The sequence below is a fragment of the Physeter macrocephalus genome, chromosome 14, assembly GCF_002837175.3.
Source record: "Physeter macrocephalus isolate SW-GA chromosome 14, ASM283717v5, whole genome shotgun sequence".
NCBI classification, from domain to species: Eukaryota; Metazoa; Chordata; class Mammalia; order Artiodactyla; family Physeteridae; genus Physeter; species Physeter macrocephalus.
Window position 1 is genome coordinate 68,669,788 of NC_041227.1, and position 11,923 is coordinate 68,681,710.

Genomic DNA, 11,923 nt, shown 5'->3' on the forward strand with positions numbered 1-11,923 from the left:
TACACACAAGACAGGCAGTGACATCATTAACACAGAATTCATTTATGTTGAACATACAGTTGTCATCAGCTACTTTTTTCTTCTTCGAAGTCACCACAGCAAGAATTTAAATTTTATTGAGAAAATGGAAAGAGGGGGGAGGGAGTGGGGTGCTAATAAGAAGCTAAAGAAGAATTTACAAGGTTTAGTTTTTTAAACTTATTATTGTTACATATTTAGTTTACATAACTAGAATTTAAGAATCTCACTGTGAGAACCAAGCTTCAAATAGGTTTAAGAGTGGCCATGGACTCAGGGGTGTATATGGTCACCAGTGAAATGAAGAATGTCTAGATTTCTTTGTCATTTGGATGAAAAACTGTATGTGCCCAGGGTAATTTTAAAGCATTATATAGACCCAGCTAGATGTTCACCTTTCCCATCATAACTTGAAAACCATATTTTCTAACTTAATGAGCTCCCTGACTTGGTAAAAAAATTTTTTTCCACAAATTTATTCATATGAAAATATTTTCAAAGCACACAAATCAAAGTAAACCAAAGTAAATCAGACTCCTAGAGAAACTCTTTTGCTGCCCAAACTGTTTAAAACCTGCCCTTGCTAATTGTTGATAAATCCCTCACATACATTTTCCCCTGTTCTGAAAGTGTAGCTTGCCCCACTTTTAAAAGTATAACCTTTGTAACCCTCTGCTACCTCAAAATTTAGACCCTTTAATTTATTGGATATTGCGTTAAAGCTTTTTAATAAATGAACTTTCTGGGTTTTTCAATGCTGTCTTTAAAACACGATTTCTTTATTAGTGGTAGTTCAAATATGCTCTTTTTCCTTGCGAAGGAAGCGGTCAAGCACAATGTTAAGACCTTTTGCTGATTTCAGTGTTCTTTTCCCAGCCATTCATTCTGTAAAAGTCTGGTATTGATTATATTATATACTTAAAGTTTTTCTGATATTAATTCTCCTGAAAAACTATTTTCTAAACCTGAATGAGGAGAAAGGAAATATAATAATTTAAAATGTGGCTATATCTTCTCTTCCCCAAAATAAGTAAAAAGATAGGTGTTCTCCTATATTTCAAAACAGCTTTACAATTCTAAACCATATGTGTGTGTAAGGAGTAGTTTGCCCTTCTGTGTAATTACTGTTAGGAGAGCAGAAGCATGTATTCAAAACAAAGAAACTTTAATCAACAAAGTAGGCTTTAATTATGGTAAGAAAATCAGGGGGTTGGGGGAAGTAACCCAGGACCTAATGGTTCTGGGTTAATTTTAAAATTAGAGGCATTAAGGATGAGAAGTGAAAGCATCGGGGCAATGGGAAAACATCTGAGGTGATAGAATGTGTACATCAAGAAAGAAAACTAGGTAAAAGATTGAGTTGATAACTGTGTTAAAAGTAATGAATGAAGAAAAATAATCAAGAACATGTCATACAAGGCAGCCTTGATGGCTCAGTGGGTGAGCCTGGTGCGATATAGTCTCCCAGCTTTGACATTGTTTCTCAGGCCCTTTCCTATTGTGCACAGCTGCAAAACAAAAGAACAGTGGCCAGAATGGAAGAGGATGTGGGTCAGAGTGGACCAGAAGAGAGATACTCCTTCTACAGAGAAGATCCTCATGGACAGGAAGGTCAAGCTAAAAGAGCAGCTAAAAGAGATTATGGAAAAATGGTTTTTAGAGCTTCTGCAAGGACTTCTGAGAGGCTGCAGACATTTTGGAGAAGGCAACACAATGAAGAAGTAAAAGATGATAACCCTCACCTGAAGAGCCTCTATGAGGGCCTCGTAAGGACTGAAGTCCACATTCAGAAGGTGTTCATGAAGCATGGCTTACTTAACTTGAACCAGTTATGGTTCAGATCTAGCCAAGTTTTGACTCTTACAGACGTGAGGCCTCGTTCCACGTGCTGGTTGAGGGGAAGGAACTGGGCACAGTGGTGCTAGTGCGGGGTACAACTGCACGGGCACACCCAAAGGCCCACCCTGCTGCGAGTGGTGAAAGAAATGTAGCAGCCTCTTGAAGAGATTTTTTAAAACTAGCTGCTATACTCCTTGAAAGCCTGGTTCACTTTACTCATCTATGAGTACTTTTGATCTTTTCCTAAACCTTGTTGGAAAACTCAAGTAACCAATGGCTAAACACACAATTGCATTAAGGAACTCTAATTCGGGAGTCTGTTCACTGATTTTTAGGACTACATGTTTAGTAATGTCACGTACTTGCAGAAGAGGCCAACAGGATACTACTGGACCTCTAGAGTGTCATGAATAATGCTGTATCTGCTCAAACTCTGGTGACATCAGAGTGTTTTAAATGAATGCAGCGTCTTTGGGAATTCTGCAGTTTGGCTACCTGACTGCACCAACTGCACTGATTCTTCTGCATCTCACTATAAAATGGGAGTTACTGGAACACTTAGCTCCCTACACATTTCATTCATTGAAGGAAAGGCACAAGTGTAAACATTTCTGTTGCTGAAAAATGATATGATGATGTTTGTACAGAGCATATTTGAGTTCATTTGTAATTTGTAACTATCTAGCTCCTGAAAGTGATCCACTACTGGCTTTTCCTTAGAGATATGAAATGAACATATATACCTTAACACTTCTTACCACCTTCATTTTGCCAGTAATTGAATTTGACAAAAATCAATTACTTTTGCTCTGTTTTGTTCATCTAAAGGTAGAAATGTTTCCATCTGTATTCAACTAGCTACATGACCTCAAGGTATATTCCCTGATAAGGTGGACTATCTTAAAATCTGAGGACTGCATGCTTGTTGTACTTTAAATGTTAATGTTTAATTTTAAGTTTTATTTAGGAGGAGTAAAGCCCTAATCTGTTTAGTTTTCTAAAAAAAATTATTGAAGGCAGCAGAAAGTAGCAATACAAAAAAAAAATGAAAATTAAAGTTAAAACCTAAATAGATCAAACAGTTAACTGTAGTACAAAAGAAAATTAATCCAGATAACAGATCATGGAGATTCAGTTTTTAAAGGTGAAATAACACAGAAAACATAATTAAGGAAATAGTCAAAGATTTTCAAAATGGGGGTGGAAAAAAGAAAAAAGATTTCAGCCAGACAGTTAAGAAAGAATACAGAGAACCTCTCGGAATATTCAAAGGAATATACCCACTTGTCAAACTTTTACACTACAAAGAAAAAGTTTTTTAGGAAAAAAAATAAAATGGCTTTACACAGACATTATAGAAAAGATGATCCCAGGCATTGACTAGAGAATACTTAAAGAAAAGCGTTCATTTACACTGCTAGACTGTGTTTTTTCTTAGAAAACTATGAAAAAACGTTTAAAAGAATTTACCAGCACAAACCTGCAATTATATCACTTAGCTCCTTTGGCAAGAAGTTTGAAGGATCTGAGACGTACTCTCCTTGCAGGTTAAAAGTTAGCCTGCCATAGTTTCATGGATACTGGCAGAAGACACAAGCCTCCTGGGTCAGAAAAAAAAGAGGCCAGTTTATTACAGCACTAGCAGTAACCAGAGTATATCAGCGTTTGTACCAATTCCCTACATATCAATTCCCACAGGGCAGTGCAAAGAAGACCAGGTAATGCCTGCACATGCAGTAAGTTATAGTAGAGAAGAGGATCTTTTATAGGGCCATGAGCTTGCCTGACCTTTGCCCCAGAGGGAAACATTATTATACTAGACAGTAAACAATCTACCCTTTTCACTGAAGGGAGGCTCTACCTCTGTCTTCCAGTCCTGTCTGCTATACAGCTATCCTTGAAAAGGGTGCAGAACAAAGGCAGCCAGTGTCTCTCCTCACAAGATGTGTAGAAATAGGAGAGGTCTATGTAGAATTGTCTCCCCACATCTTTACAATATTATAAAGGGTGGAACAATAGTCAATGGCCACTTTCATTCTTTCTTTCATTCAACTAGTGTTGAGCACTACGCCTGGCTCTGTTGTAGGCACCAAGGATGCGGTAGTGGACAGGGCCCGCGTGGAGCTGACGTTTTAGTGGAGGAGACAGGCAATAAACTAATTTACAGTAGATAACAGTGGTAAGTCCTCCAAATAATCTAAAGCAGGAAAAGAGGACAGAGTGGCAAGGGAGTTCACATTACGAATTAAGCACTGTACTGAAGTGTAAATCTGTGCAAGAGAAATAGAAATATAAAAAGGAGTTTTCTGAATTGTAACAAAATTAGTGATTGTGTGGAACTGGTGTAGGTATAGGTGATCCATTGCCACCTGTGAAACAGGCCATTTAGGCCTTTAAAAGGAGGTCACGGTTTCTGGTTAGAAGTAAGTACTAGTAGTAATCACAAGAATGAAGTGTGTTCTTAGTGTTACGATTTGGTGCAAATGAAAGGTAGCCATGTGTAAGCTACCTAAGTAGATAATCCATTGCAGAAAGTACTGATTTATGTGCATTCAGTCTTCCTGTTTAACCTGAATGCCCTCTGAGAATTTTAATATTTTTTATATTATTGTCTTGTACAGTGGCTGGCAAGTCTATTAACCATGTAGTAAATGTTTTTAGAATGGATAGAAATATCATTTTCCAGAAATTGGGGAAAAATAATCTTACTGGAAAATCCGAGGGAAAGTAGAATACTAATAGAGGTATAAATTTAGCAACATGGTGAGATAAATCCACAAAATTTAGTTATAGTACAAGATGCCAGAGATAAAAAGCTAAAGAGCCTAGCACATTTTTTTAAAAATAGCAATTTTTAAAGACAATAGCAATAAAAAGATTAAATATTGAATAATAACTTAATCTAATATGGAAAGTTAGAGGCTCATTCAAAGAATTAAGACTGTTTCTGGATTTTATCGTGGATTTAGCTGAGGAAGTATAATATCCTGGATCTAGCTGAGGAAAACAAAAAGATAAATTTACAAATACTTTGCAGGTCAACATGAACACTTAAAATATTAAATTACAGTGTTAGGTTGTTTATTCTAGAAAAAGAAGGAAGCAGGGGTTTGTGAGGGAAGGTTTCTAAATGTAGCAGACTTCAAAATATACTAAAATGAAAGTTACCACAACTAGATATGATTTTCATATATATATATTCAATATGTAGAGAGAGAGAGAGAGAAGAGAAAGAGAGCAGTGAAATAAACTAGGGATTCCAGAAATATATTCAGTTTCTCAGGAGCAAATTATATGAGAATTGGAAAACAAAGGGGAACAGGATTGCTTTTTACTAATTGCCACTGAAAAAGGGAAGTTTGTATGCAGATTATTTAAGGTCTGTTTTTCATACTATGAACCTTACATGCCAGCCAAATAAAAGAGCTAAGCAGGAAAAAACTTAGAAGAAAGCAGATTAAGATTTGTTTCACCTACAGAGAGGAGCTAAATTCAGCTGTTGAAGCATTGTTCGTAATGACCAGAGAAAGGTTTAACGGTATTAAAAAACATTCAGGCAGTAACAAGTGTGCAGTCAAGGTGGTCACAGAGTGCTCTGAGTGCTGTGAGGCCTGCAAAGTTATTTTGACCGAGGGAATGGAGGGCACCTTCTTAGAGGAGGCAAGATGTGGACTGAGCCTTAAAGGAGATACTGTGGAGCTTCCTTGGGCAGCTGTTGGAGGATTGGAGAGGAGTAAAAGTCATCTGGACAGAGAATTTCACAGTGTTAGAGAGGCGGGAAAACTAAATGCAGATTCTCAACAGTAGGTAACCCGGCAGGGTAAGTGGGGACCAGATCGTAAGATATGACGATCAGTTGAGAAGAGAAAGATCACACGTGGGGAGAGCAGCTGAACTCCAGGTGAGAGATAATGAGGACACAAACCAGGGAAGGGTCGATGGGATAGACATTGTGAAGGCAGATAGGCAAGGTTTGGTCACTGTCCCTCACCCCAAGGCATCTTTTCTAAGGTAGCCAAAGCATCAGGGTCTGCGTGCTTCATCAGGGCTTTATTGGCCCGTGTCATTGGCCTGTGCAGAGGTGGTCTTTGAGAAGCAGTCCTGTGGAATTTGTCTTGGGCCGTATTCATGTGCATCTGTGATGAAATCTATGAGAACCCTTGGAGAAATTCCTGATTTTGGTGTCAGAATTTCACCTGAAGAATTAGGTTGCTTTTACATTTTGGACACTCAGTTATGTGACTCTTTTCATCTTAGTGATGATTGCTAGAAAGTTTAGTTAGAGGCAAATTTATGGGCTGACTTTTTGCTAACTTCTGTATCTTCAAGGAATACATTTTTGTGTTATCTTTCCTGGCTCTACTTTCTGTTTCTGTTTCTCTCCGTGTTTTGTTTTGTTTATCATTTTCTAGGTTATTGTGCTGAACTGTGTTTGTCTTTTATATAGACTTCAGATATTCTTTGGAAGAAAGTATATGTGAATATATATATTTGTGTTACACCTGTAAAATCAGTAAAACCAAATAAAAATGATAAAGCCCAGTGTTAGAGGGGCTGTGGAGAAACAAGCACACCTACGTGGCTAATGACTGTACTTGGAGTTTCTGAGGGTTATATATCTAGCAATGGATATTTAGAGCTGTAAAGTTGTCCAGGCTTATTAAGCTGTTAATGCCGCTTTTGAAAATGAAGCACAAAGAAATAACCTAAAAGAAACAGTCTTCGCATAGTTGTTTATAGCTGCAATATATAATTAGCGAAAAAAGGGAAAGAACCCAAATACAAAGTGGTAGAAGTGGTTAAATAAATTGGTTAATATAATGGAATATTATAAAGCCATCAGATGGTTAAGTAGATTAGATAAATCAAAATGTACATAAACATGCAAATTATCAAAATATGCATTGTACCCATATAAGAATGTGTAAGTACAGCAAAAAGAAGTGAGAGGTCATAGAATGTTGTAAATAATATTAATGGACAGGCTTTTCTCCCCTTCAGCATTAATTTAATTTGCAGGTACTTTTGAGATTAGTTCAAGGAGTGTGTTTTGTAAAATTCAGAGCTTTCCTCGTGACCTTTCTTCAGCTACTAAGCAGACTCTTTGTCCCTTTGTTTCAGGATTTAAGCATTGAGGAACAGTCAGAGTGTACTCAGGATTTTTACCAGAATGTGGCTGAGAGAATGCAGACTCGTGGAAAAGGTAATACCTTGTTAGCCTGCCTTTGAGGGATTGCTGGTAGTTGCATAGGGCCTACTGCTGAGTCTCTTAGCAGTTTCCCTCTTTCTCAAAAGGCTTGGTTGGTTTGCCTGCTCTGTTCTGTAAATTACGCCACTGACATTCAGGTAGCTGGTGTTATACTTAGCAGTGTCTTTGAATACCACCATGTATATCATTCCAAGATAATTAAGCAATTGGATAATTTCTTGAGCAATGTTTAATAATTTCATTAGGGGTAGGGACAGATTAAAACCCATTGGGAGGCTTCTAAATGAAACCCCCATCTTGGAATTGCCATCTTGGTGAGTCATTATTCATGACCATGTATTCCTCATGTGAGTTGGGGCAGGAAAGAAATTGAGAACCACTGGCCGTGCTTTAGGTTTTTAGGGATTCTTCTTGAATTTGACTTGCATTGATGTAGATTTTAGGGTGTACTTAGCGTACATGTATATCTGAGAAATCTGCCCTATATGTATACCTCAGAGCAACCCCTAAGGTTTCATAGGAAACTTCAGAAAAATGAAAGGGTGAGTCTTGTCAGCATTCATCAGTCTTGGGAATTTCATGTGCTTTTCTAATGTAGCAGTAGGGAATGACCCATGCCGAGGTCTTCCCACTTGGCAGGGTGTACAACTGGTAGGTCCTGCCAAACAGCTTAAGTTAGAAGTAGGGATTCTATAAAAGGCAGCCCCAAAAGTTGAGGTAATTTTTTAAAGGGTACTTTTTAATGTAACATCTTATACTTTTGTTTCTGAGTATATTTAATGTATTTCTGGTAAATTAGTTTTCTGCTACATTGAAAGTACTGTGAAAACATACTCTTAATTTTAAATGTTCATCCTTCATTCAAATATCCATTTGGATATTTCAGTGCCTCCAGAAAGAGTTGAGAAGATAATGGATCAGATTGAAAAGTACATCATGACTCGTCTCTATAAATATGTGTTCTGTCCAGAAACTACTGATGATGAGAAGAAAGATCTCGCTATTCAAAAAAGGATCAGGTAGCTGATTGTTCTGCTTTTTCTTGTTGTATTTACTACCTCCTGTTGGAAGAAAACATTGCAGGAAAACAGGACACTTGAGTTTCAAACCTTCAGAGCAAGTAACAGCTTAGGTACCTGCCATCCTTAGCATATAAACTCCTTTGTGGCATCAGAAAGAAAAGGAATGTGGTAAATTGACAGGATGAAAAGGCTCAAGTCACCATCTTGCTTACTCATTTGAATCCAGGCAGCTTTAGATAAGAACCATGTTTGATAGGTGAGACTGTTTAAATCTCCAAAATCTCCAAGGAACAGGAGGAGATTTCAGTTTTCTCATTTCACTGCACTAACTATCTTGTCAGACAGGAAGCTGTGAGTATCCATATCAAGGCAGGGTGTGTCGTTTTTCCTCATTCCTACCACGGGTGCTCGTGATTTGATTCAGCCATTCCTCCAATCGCATCTTTCCGCTACCACTGGGTTGCTAACACTTCGCAAAGCACCCACTCTTCCATGGCCAGAAGAGTGAGCCCCAGTGCTCTGCATTCCAACGGCAGCAAAACACTGAGGAAAGAGGCCGTCTACATGTGGGAACAGGGCCAAGCCTGAGCATGATGAGGTGCTTCTGGAGGAGAGGGGCCTAGGAATCGCAAATGGGGTTCCCAGACAGCGGGGCTGGTAATTGGTAGCTTTGTACTTGATGGTGTCTCACCAGAAGTGAGGAGTTGATCTTGGGAAGATGGAAGACAGAGCCAGAAGTAACTAGGTGGGCTTTGGACTGAGCTGCAGGGTGAGAGTGTTAGTCAAGCAAGTGGTGAGGGTCAGCAGCAGAATCTCTGGAGCAAAGGTACCATGTGACCAGGAACCTCAGTGATTCAGGCAGAAGCGACACATGCTTGTTGACCTCTTACTCAGGCTCTGATGTGCCTCAGAAGTCGAGGGCAGAGCCGAAAAGGCAACAGCAAGGACAGGGAGCAGCAGTCTTCTCAAATCCTCAGTCTCAAAGATCAAGTGCTTTTCAATCATAGTATAATCTCATTTCAACTGGTGAAATTGTCTTCTGCTTTCTTGTGATAAGTGCAGAAGAGAAGCCTTGTTTTAGGATTCCAGTTACTTCGGCACATCAGCTGAGCTCCTAGTATGTGCGTGCGCCTAGGATTGCCTGATTAGTCAGTGGTGCCCCATCCCCATTCCCTTAACTGAGGAAATGGCAAGATAATTGCTTACAGTCCATCCTTGGAACTTTTTTTCATTGTCTGTCTCTCTTTCTCTCTCTCTCTCGGTAGAGCCCTGCACTGGGTTACACCTCAGATGCTTTGTGTCCCTGTTAATGAAGAAATTCCAGAAGTGTCTGATATGGTGGTGAAAGCAATTACAGGTCAGTGAAACTGAGAGCTTTTATATTTGGATGCTTTTCCCTTGAAGTTAGCATTTGGCTTTATAAATCTATACTTACTTCAGTGAGTAAAAAGACAGTGTTCCTAAAGTACTTTTAAAATGCAAACTGCCAAAGCTATGTTGGAATGTGGTAAAAGTGATTTAAGAGTGTTAAGTTTTATGAATTTGAAGCATGCAGATTGGCAGGTAAACCACTTTCCCCCTTGATTTTCCATGGCTTATTTCTTGAGCATTGAACTAAAGTCAGATACAGCTAGGGTAAATTTCTTAAAACTCAGTTGCATTTATATATTCAAAATAATTTTGAGAGGTGGAATTGGTGAGGTAGGGTCATCCCCAAGCTAGAATTATATATTAAAATGATGCCTCTAGGGACTTCCCTGGTGGTGCAGTGGTTAAGACTTTGCCCTCCCAATGCAGGGGGCCCAGGTTCTATCCCTGGTCGGGGAACTAGATGCCACATGCATGCTGCAGCTAAGAGTTCACATGCCACAACTAAGGAGCCCACAAGCCACCACTAAGGAGCCCATGTGCTGCAACTAAGGAGCCAGTGAGCCGCAACTAAGACCCAGCACAACTAAATAAATAAAATAAAATAAATATATATATATTTTTTTTTTAAGAAATCTATAGGAAATCTTTGTCTGACAAGATCATAAAGTTTAAAAAAAAATGATGCCTCTGATTGGTTGTTCATCAGAGATGTGCTTTGAATTACTTTTCTGGTTTGTTCAAGAAGTAAATGAAGTGCCCTAAATCGATGTGGCTCTGACATTCTGGACAGGTCCAGGCATCTAATCAGGTTTCTCTTTCTTATTCATAGGAATAATCCAGCAGAAGTGCAACACAAAAGTTTAAAAAAAAAAACAGACAGAAAAACAAAAAAAACACCTCCTAATGGAGAAGACATCCAACTTGCCCAACTTCTTAATTAAGGAGAAGAGTTAGAAAGACTTGCTGCTTTAGAGATTGTTAATGAAATTCTGCTGGGAAGGAGAGCGGGCCAGCTGATGTTAGCTATGCTGGAGGCGCGCCATTAAGTAGGCTCCACTGGTTTTCAGAACCAGAGACTCAAGTTACGGGAAGAAATGGCGGGGGAGGGTTTGCTTAAGATACTCTTAGGGTTGGAAGGGAGGTGAGGCTGTCACAGAAACTTAGCTTCAAGGCCCCTCTAGGGACTGAATTACCTCCTGGTTAACATAATTCTTCCACTTTCTCAGGTTCTGCTTCTCTGTGTACATCTTTGCATTTCAGCTCTCATTAAGAAATGAATTATTTTCTGTATTTCCCTGTGTAGAGTTTAATTGGCCTCACTAAATACTGTCCACTTTGTTGTTCAGAGCTTTTCTTCTAGGCTGCTCATGGGTCCCATGAATGACTACTTTGGGTCAAGACCCACCTCCAACCCCACCTTTTGCTGAGGGAACATCCGTAAGAGATCAGAGATGAAGCCTGAAACTTGTACTTAAGTTTTCCCCAAAAAATGGTTCTGAAGAACCTAGGGGCAGGACAGGAATAAAGACGCAGACGTAGAGAATGGACTTGAGGACACGGGGAGGGGGAAGGGTAAGCTGGGATGAAGTGAGAGAGTAGCACCGACATGTATACACTACCAAATGTGAAATAGATAGCTAGTGGGAAGCAGCTGCATAGCACAGGGAAATGAGCTCCGTGCTTTGTGACCCCTCTAGGTGGTCACAAAGCATGGAGGGTGGGAGGGAGATGGGGGGGGGAGGGAGACACAAGAGGAAGGAGATACGGGGATATATGTACACATGTAGCTGATTCACATTGTTATACAGCAGAAACTAACACACCATTGTAAAGCAACTATACTCCAATAAAGATGTTTAAAAAAAAGAATTTGAGAGGTGGAACTTTTCTCTTGAGGCATCTAAGATGGTGTTTCAAGAGATCTTTTTATAGTAAAAATACAGCCACAAAATTTTAAAAGCCTTCTTACTCTCTCGTCTTAGCCCCCTCTTCTTGCCACTCCAAGTGCAGACACATTCTGTCTTTGAGGATCAAAGTTTATATGATCACTTTCTTCCTACTCTAAACTTGTCAGCCTTAGAAAGGACAGTCTGTAACAACGGTCTTAAATATGGAGATAATCAGTGAAATTTCTCCAAATTGTCCTGTGTGCTACTAATCAGGACTGTCAGTTTTATTTATAAATACACTGAGCTGAGGCCTTTGCCATTTCTGTTGACCTCTGTCTTCTAGTGGGTAGAACCCCCGGATGCTACTAAATATCCTGCAGTGCACAGGACAGTCCACTACAACAGAATTATCCAGCCCAGATGTCCGTAGTGCCCAGGTTGACTGACCTAGAAGTACAACCTACTTTGTTTTCAAAACCCCATTAAAGGGGCTTCCCTGGTGGCGCAGTGGTTGAGAGTCCGCCTGCCGATGCAGGGGACACGGGTTCGTGCCCCGGTCCGGGAAGATCCCACAT

The 11,923-nt window shown here is 39.5% G+C and overlaps 1 protein-coding gene and 1 pseudogene across 7 annotated transcripts in view; both read left to right on the forward strand.

Moving 5' to 3' along the window:
- The window catches only part of TMEM248 (transmembrane protein 248), a 153,561-nt gene that overhangs the window by 77,387 nt on the left and 64,251 nt on the right, over nucleotides 1-11,923 (forward strand). For 6 of the 7 annotated variants that reach the window (XM_028500093.2, XM_024134446.3, XM_024134478.3 and 3 more), the window contains 3 exons: nucleotides 6,979-7,060; nucleotides 7,953-8,085; nucleotides 9,354-9,445. In XM_028500093.2, the coding sequence (XP_028355894.1) occupies nucleotides 6,979-7,060; nucleotides 7,953-8,085; nucleotides 9,354-9,445 (307 nt within the window). Of the gene's footprint in view, nucleotides 1-6,978; nucleotides 7,061-7,952; nucleotides 8,086-9,353; nucleotides 9,446-10,288; nucleotides 11,150-11,923 lie in introns of those variants that run through there. The other variant, XM_024115134.3, reaches the window with a different exon arrangement.
- Nucleotides 1,064-6,648, forward strand: LOC112064355 (grpE protein homolog 1, mitochondrial-like; annotated as a pseudogene).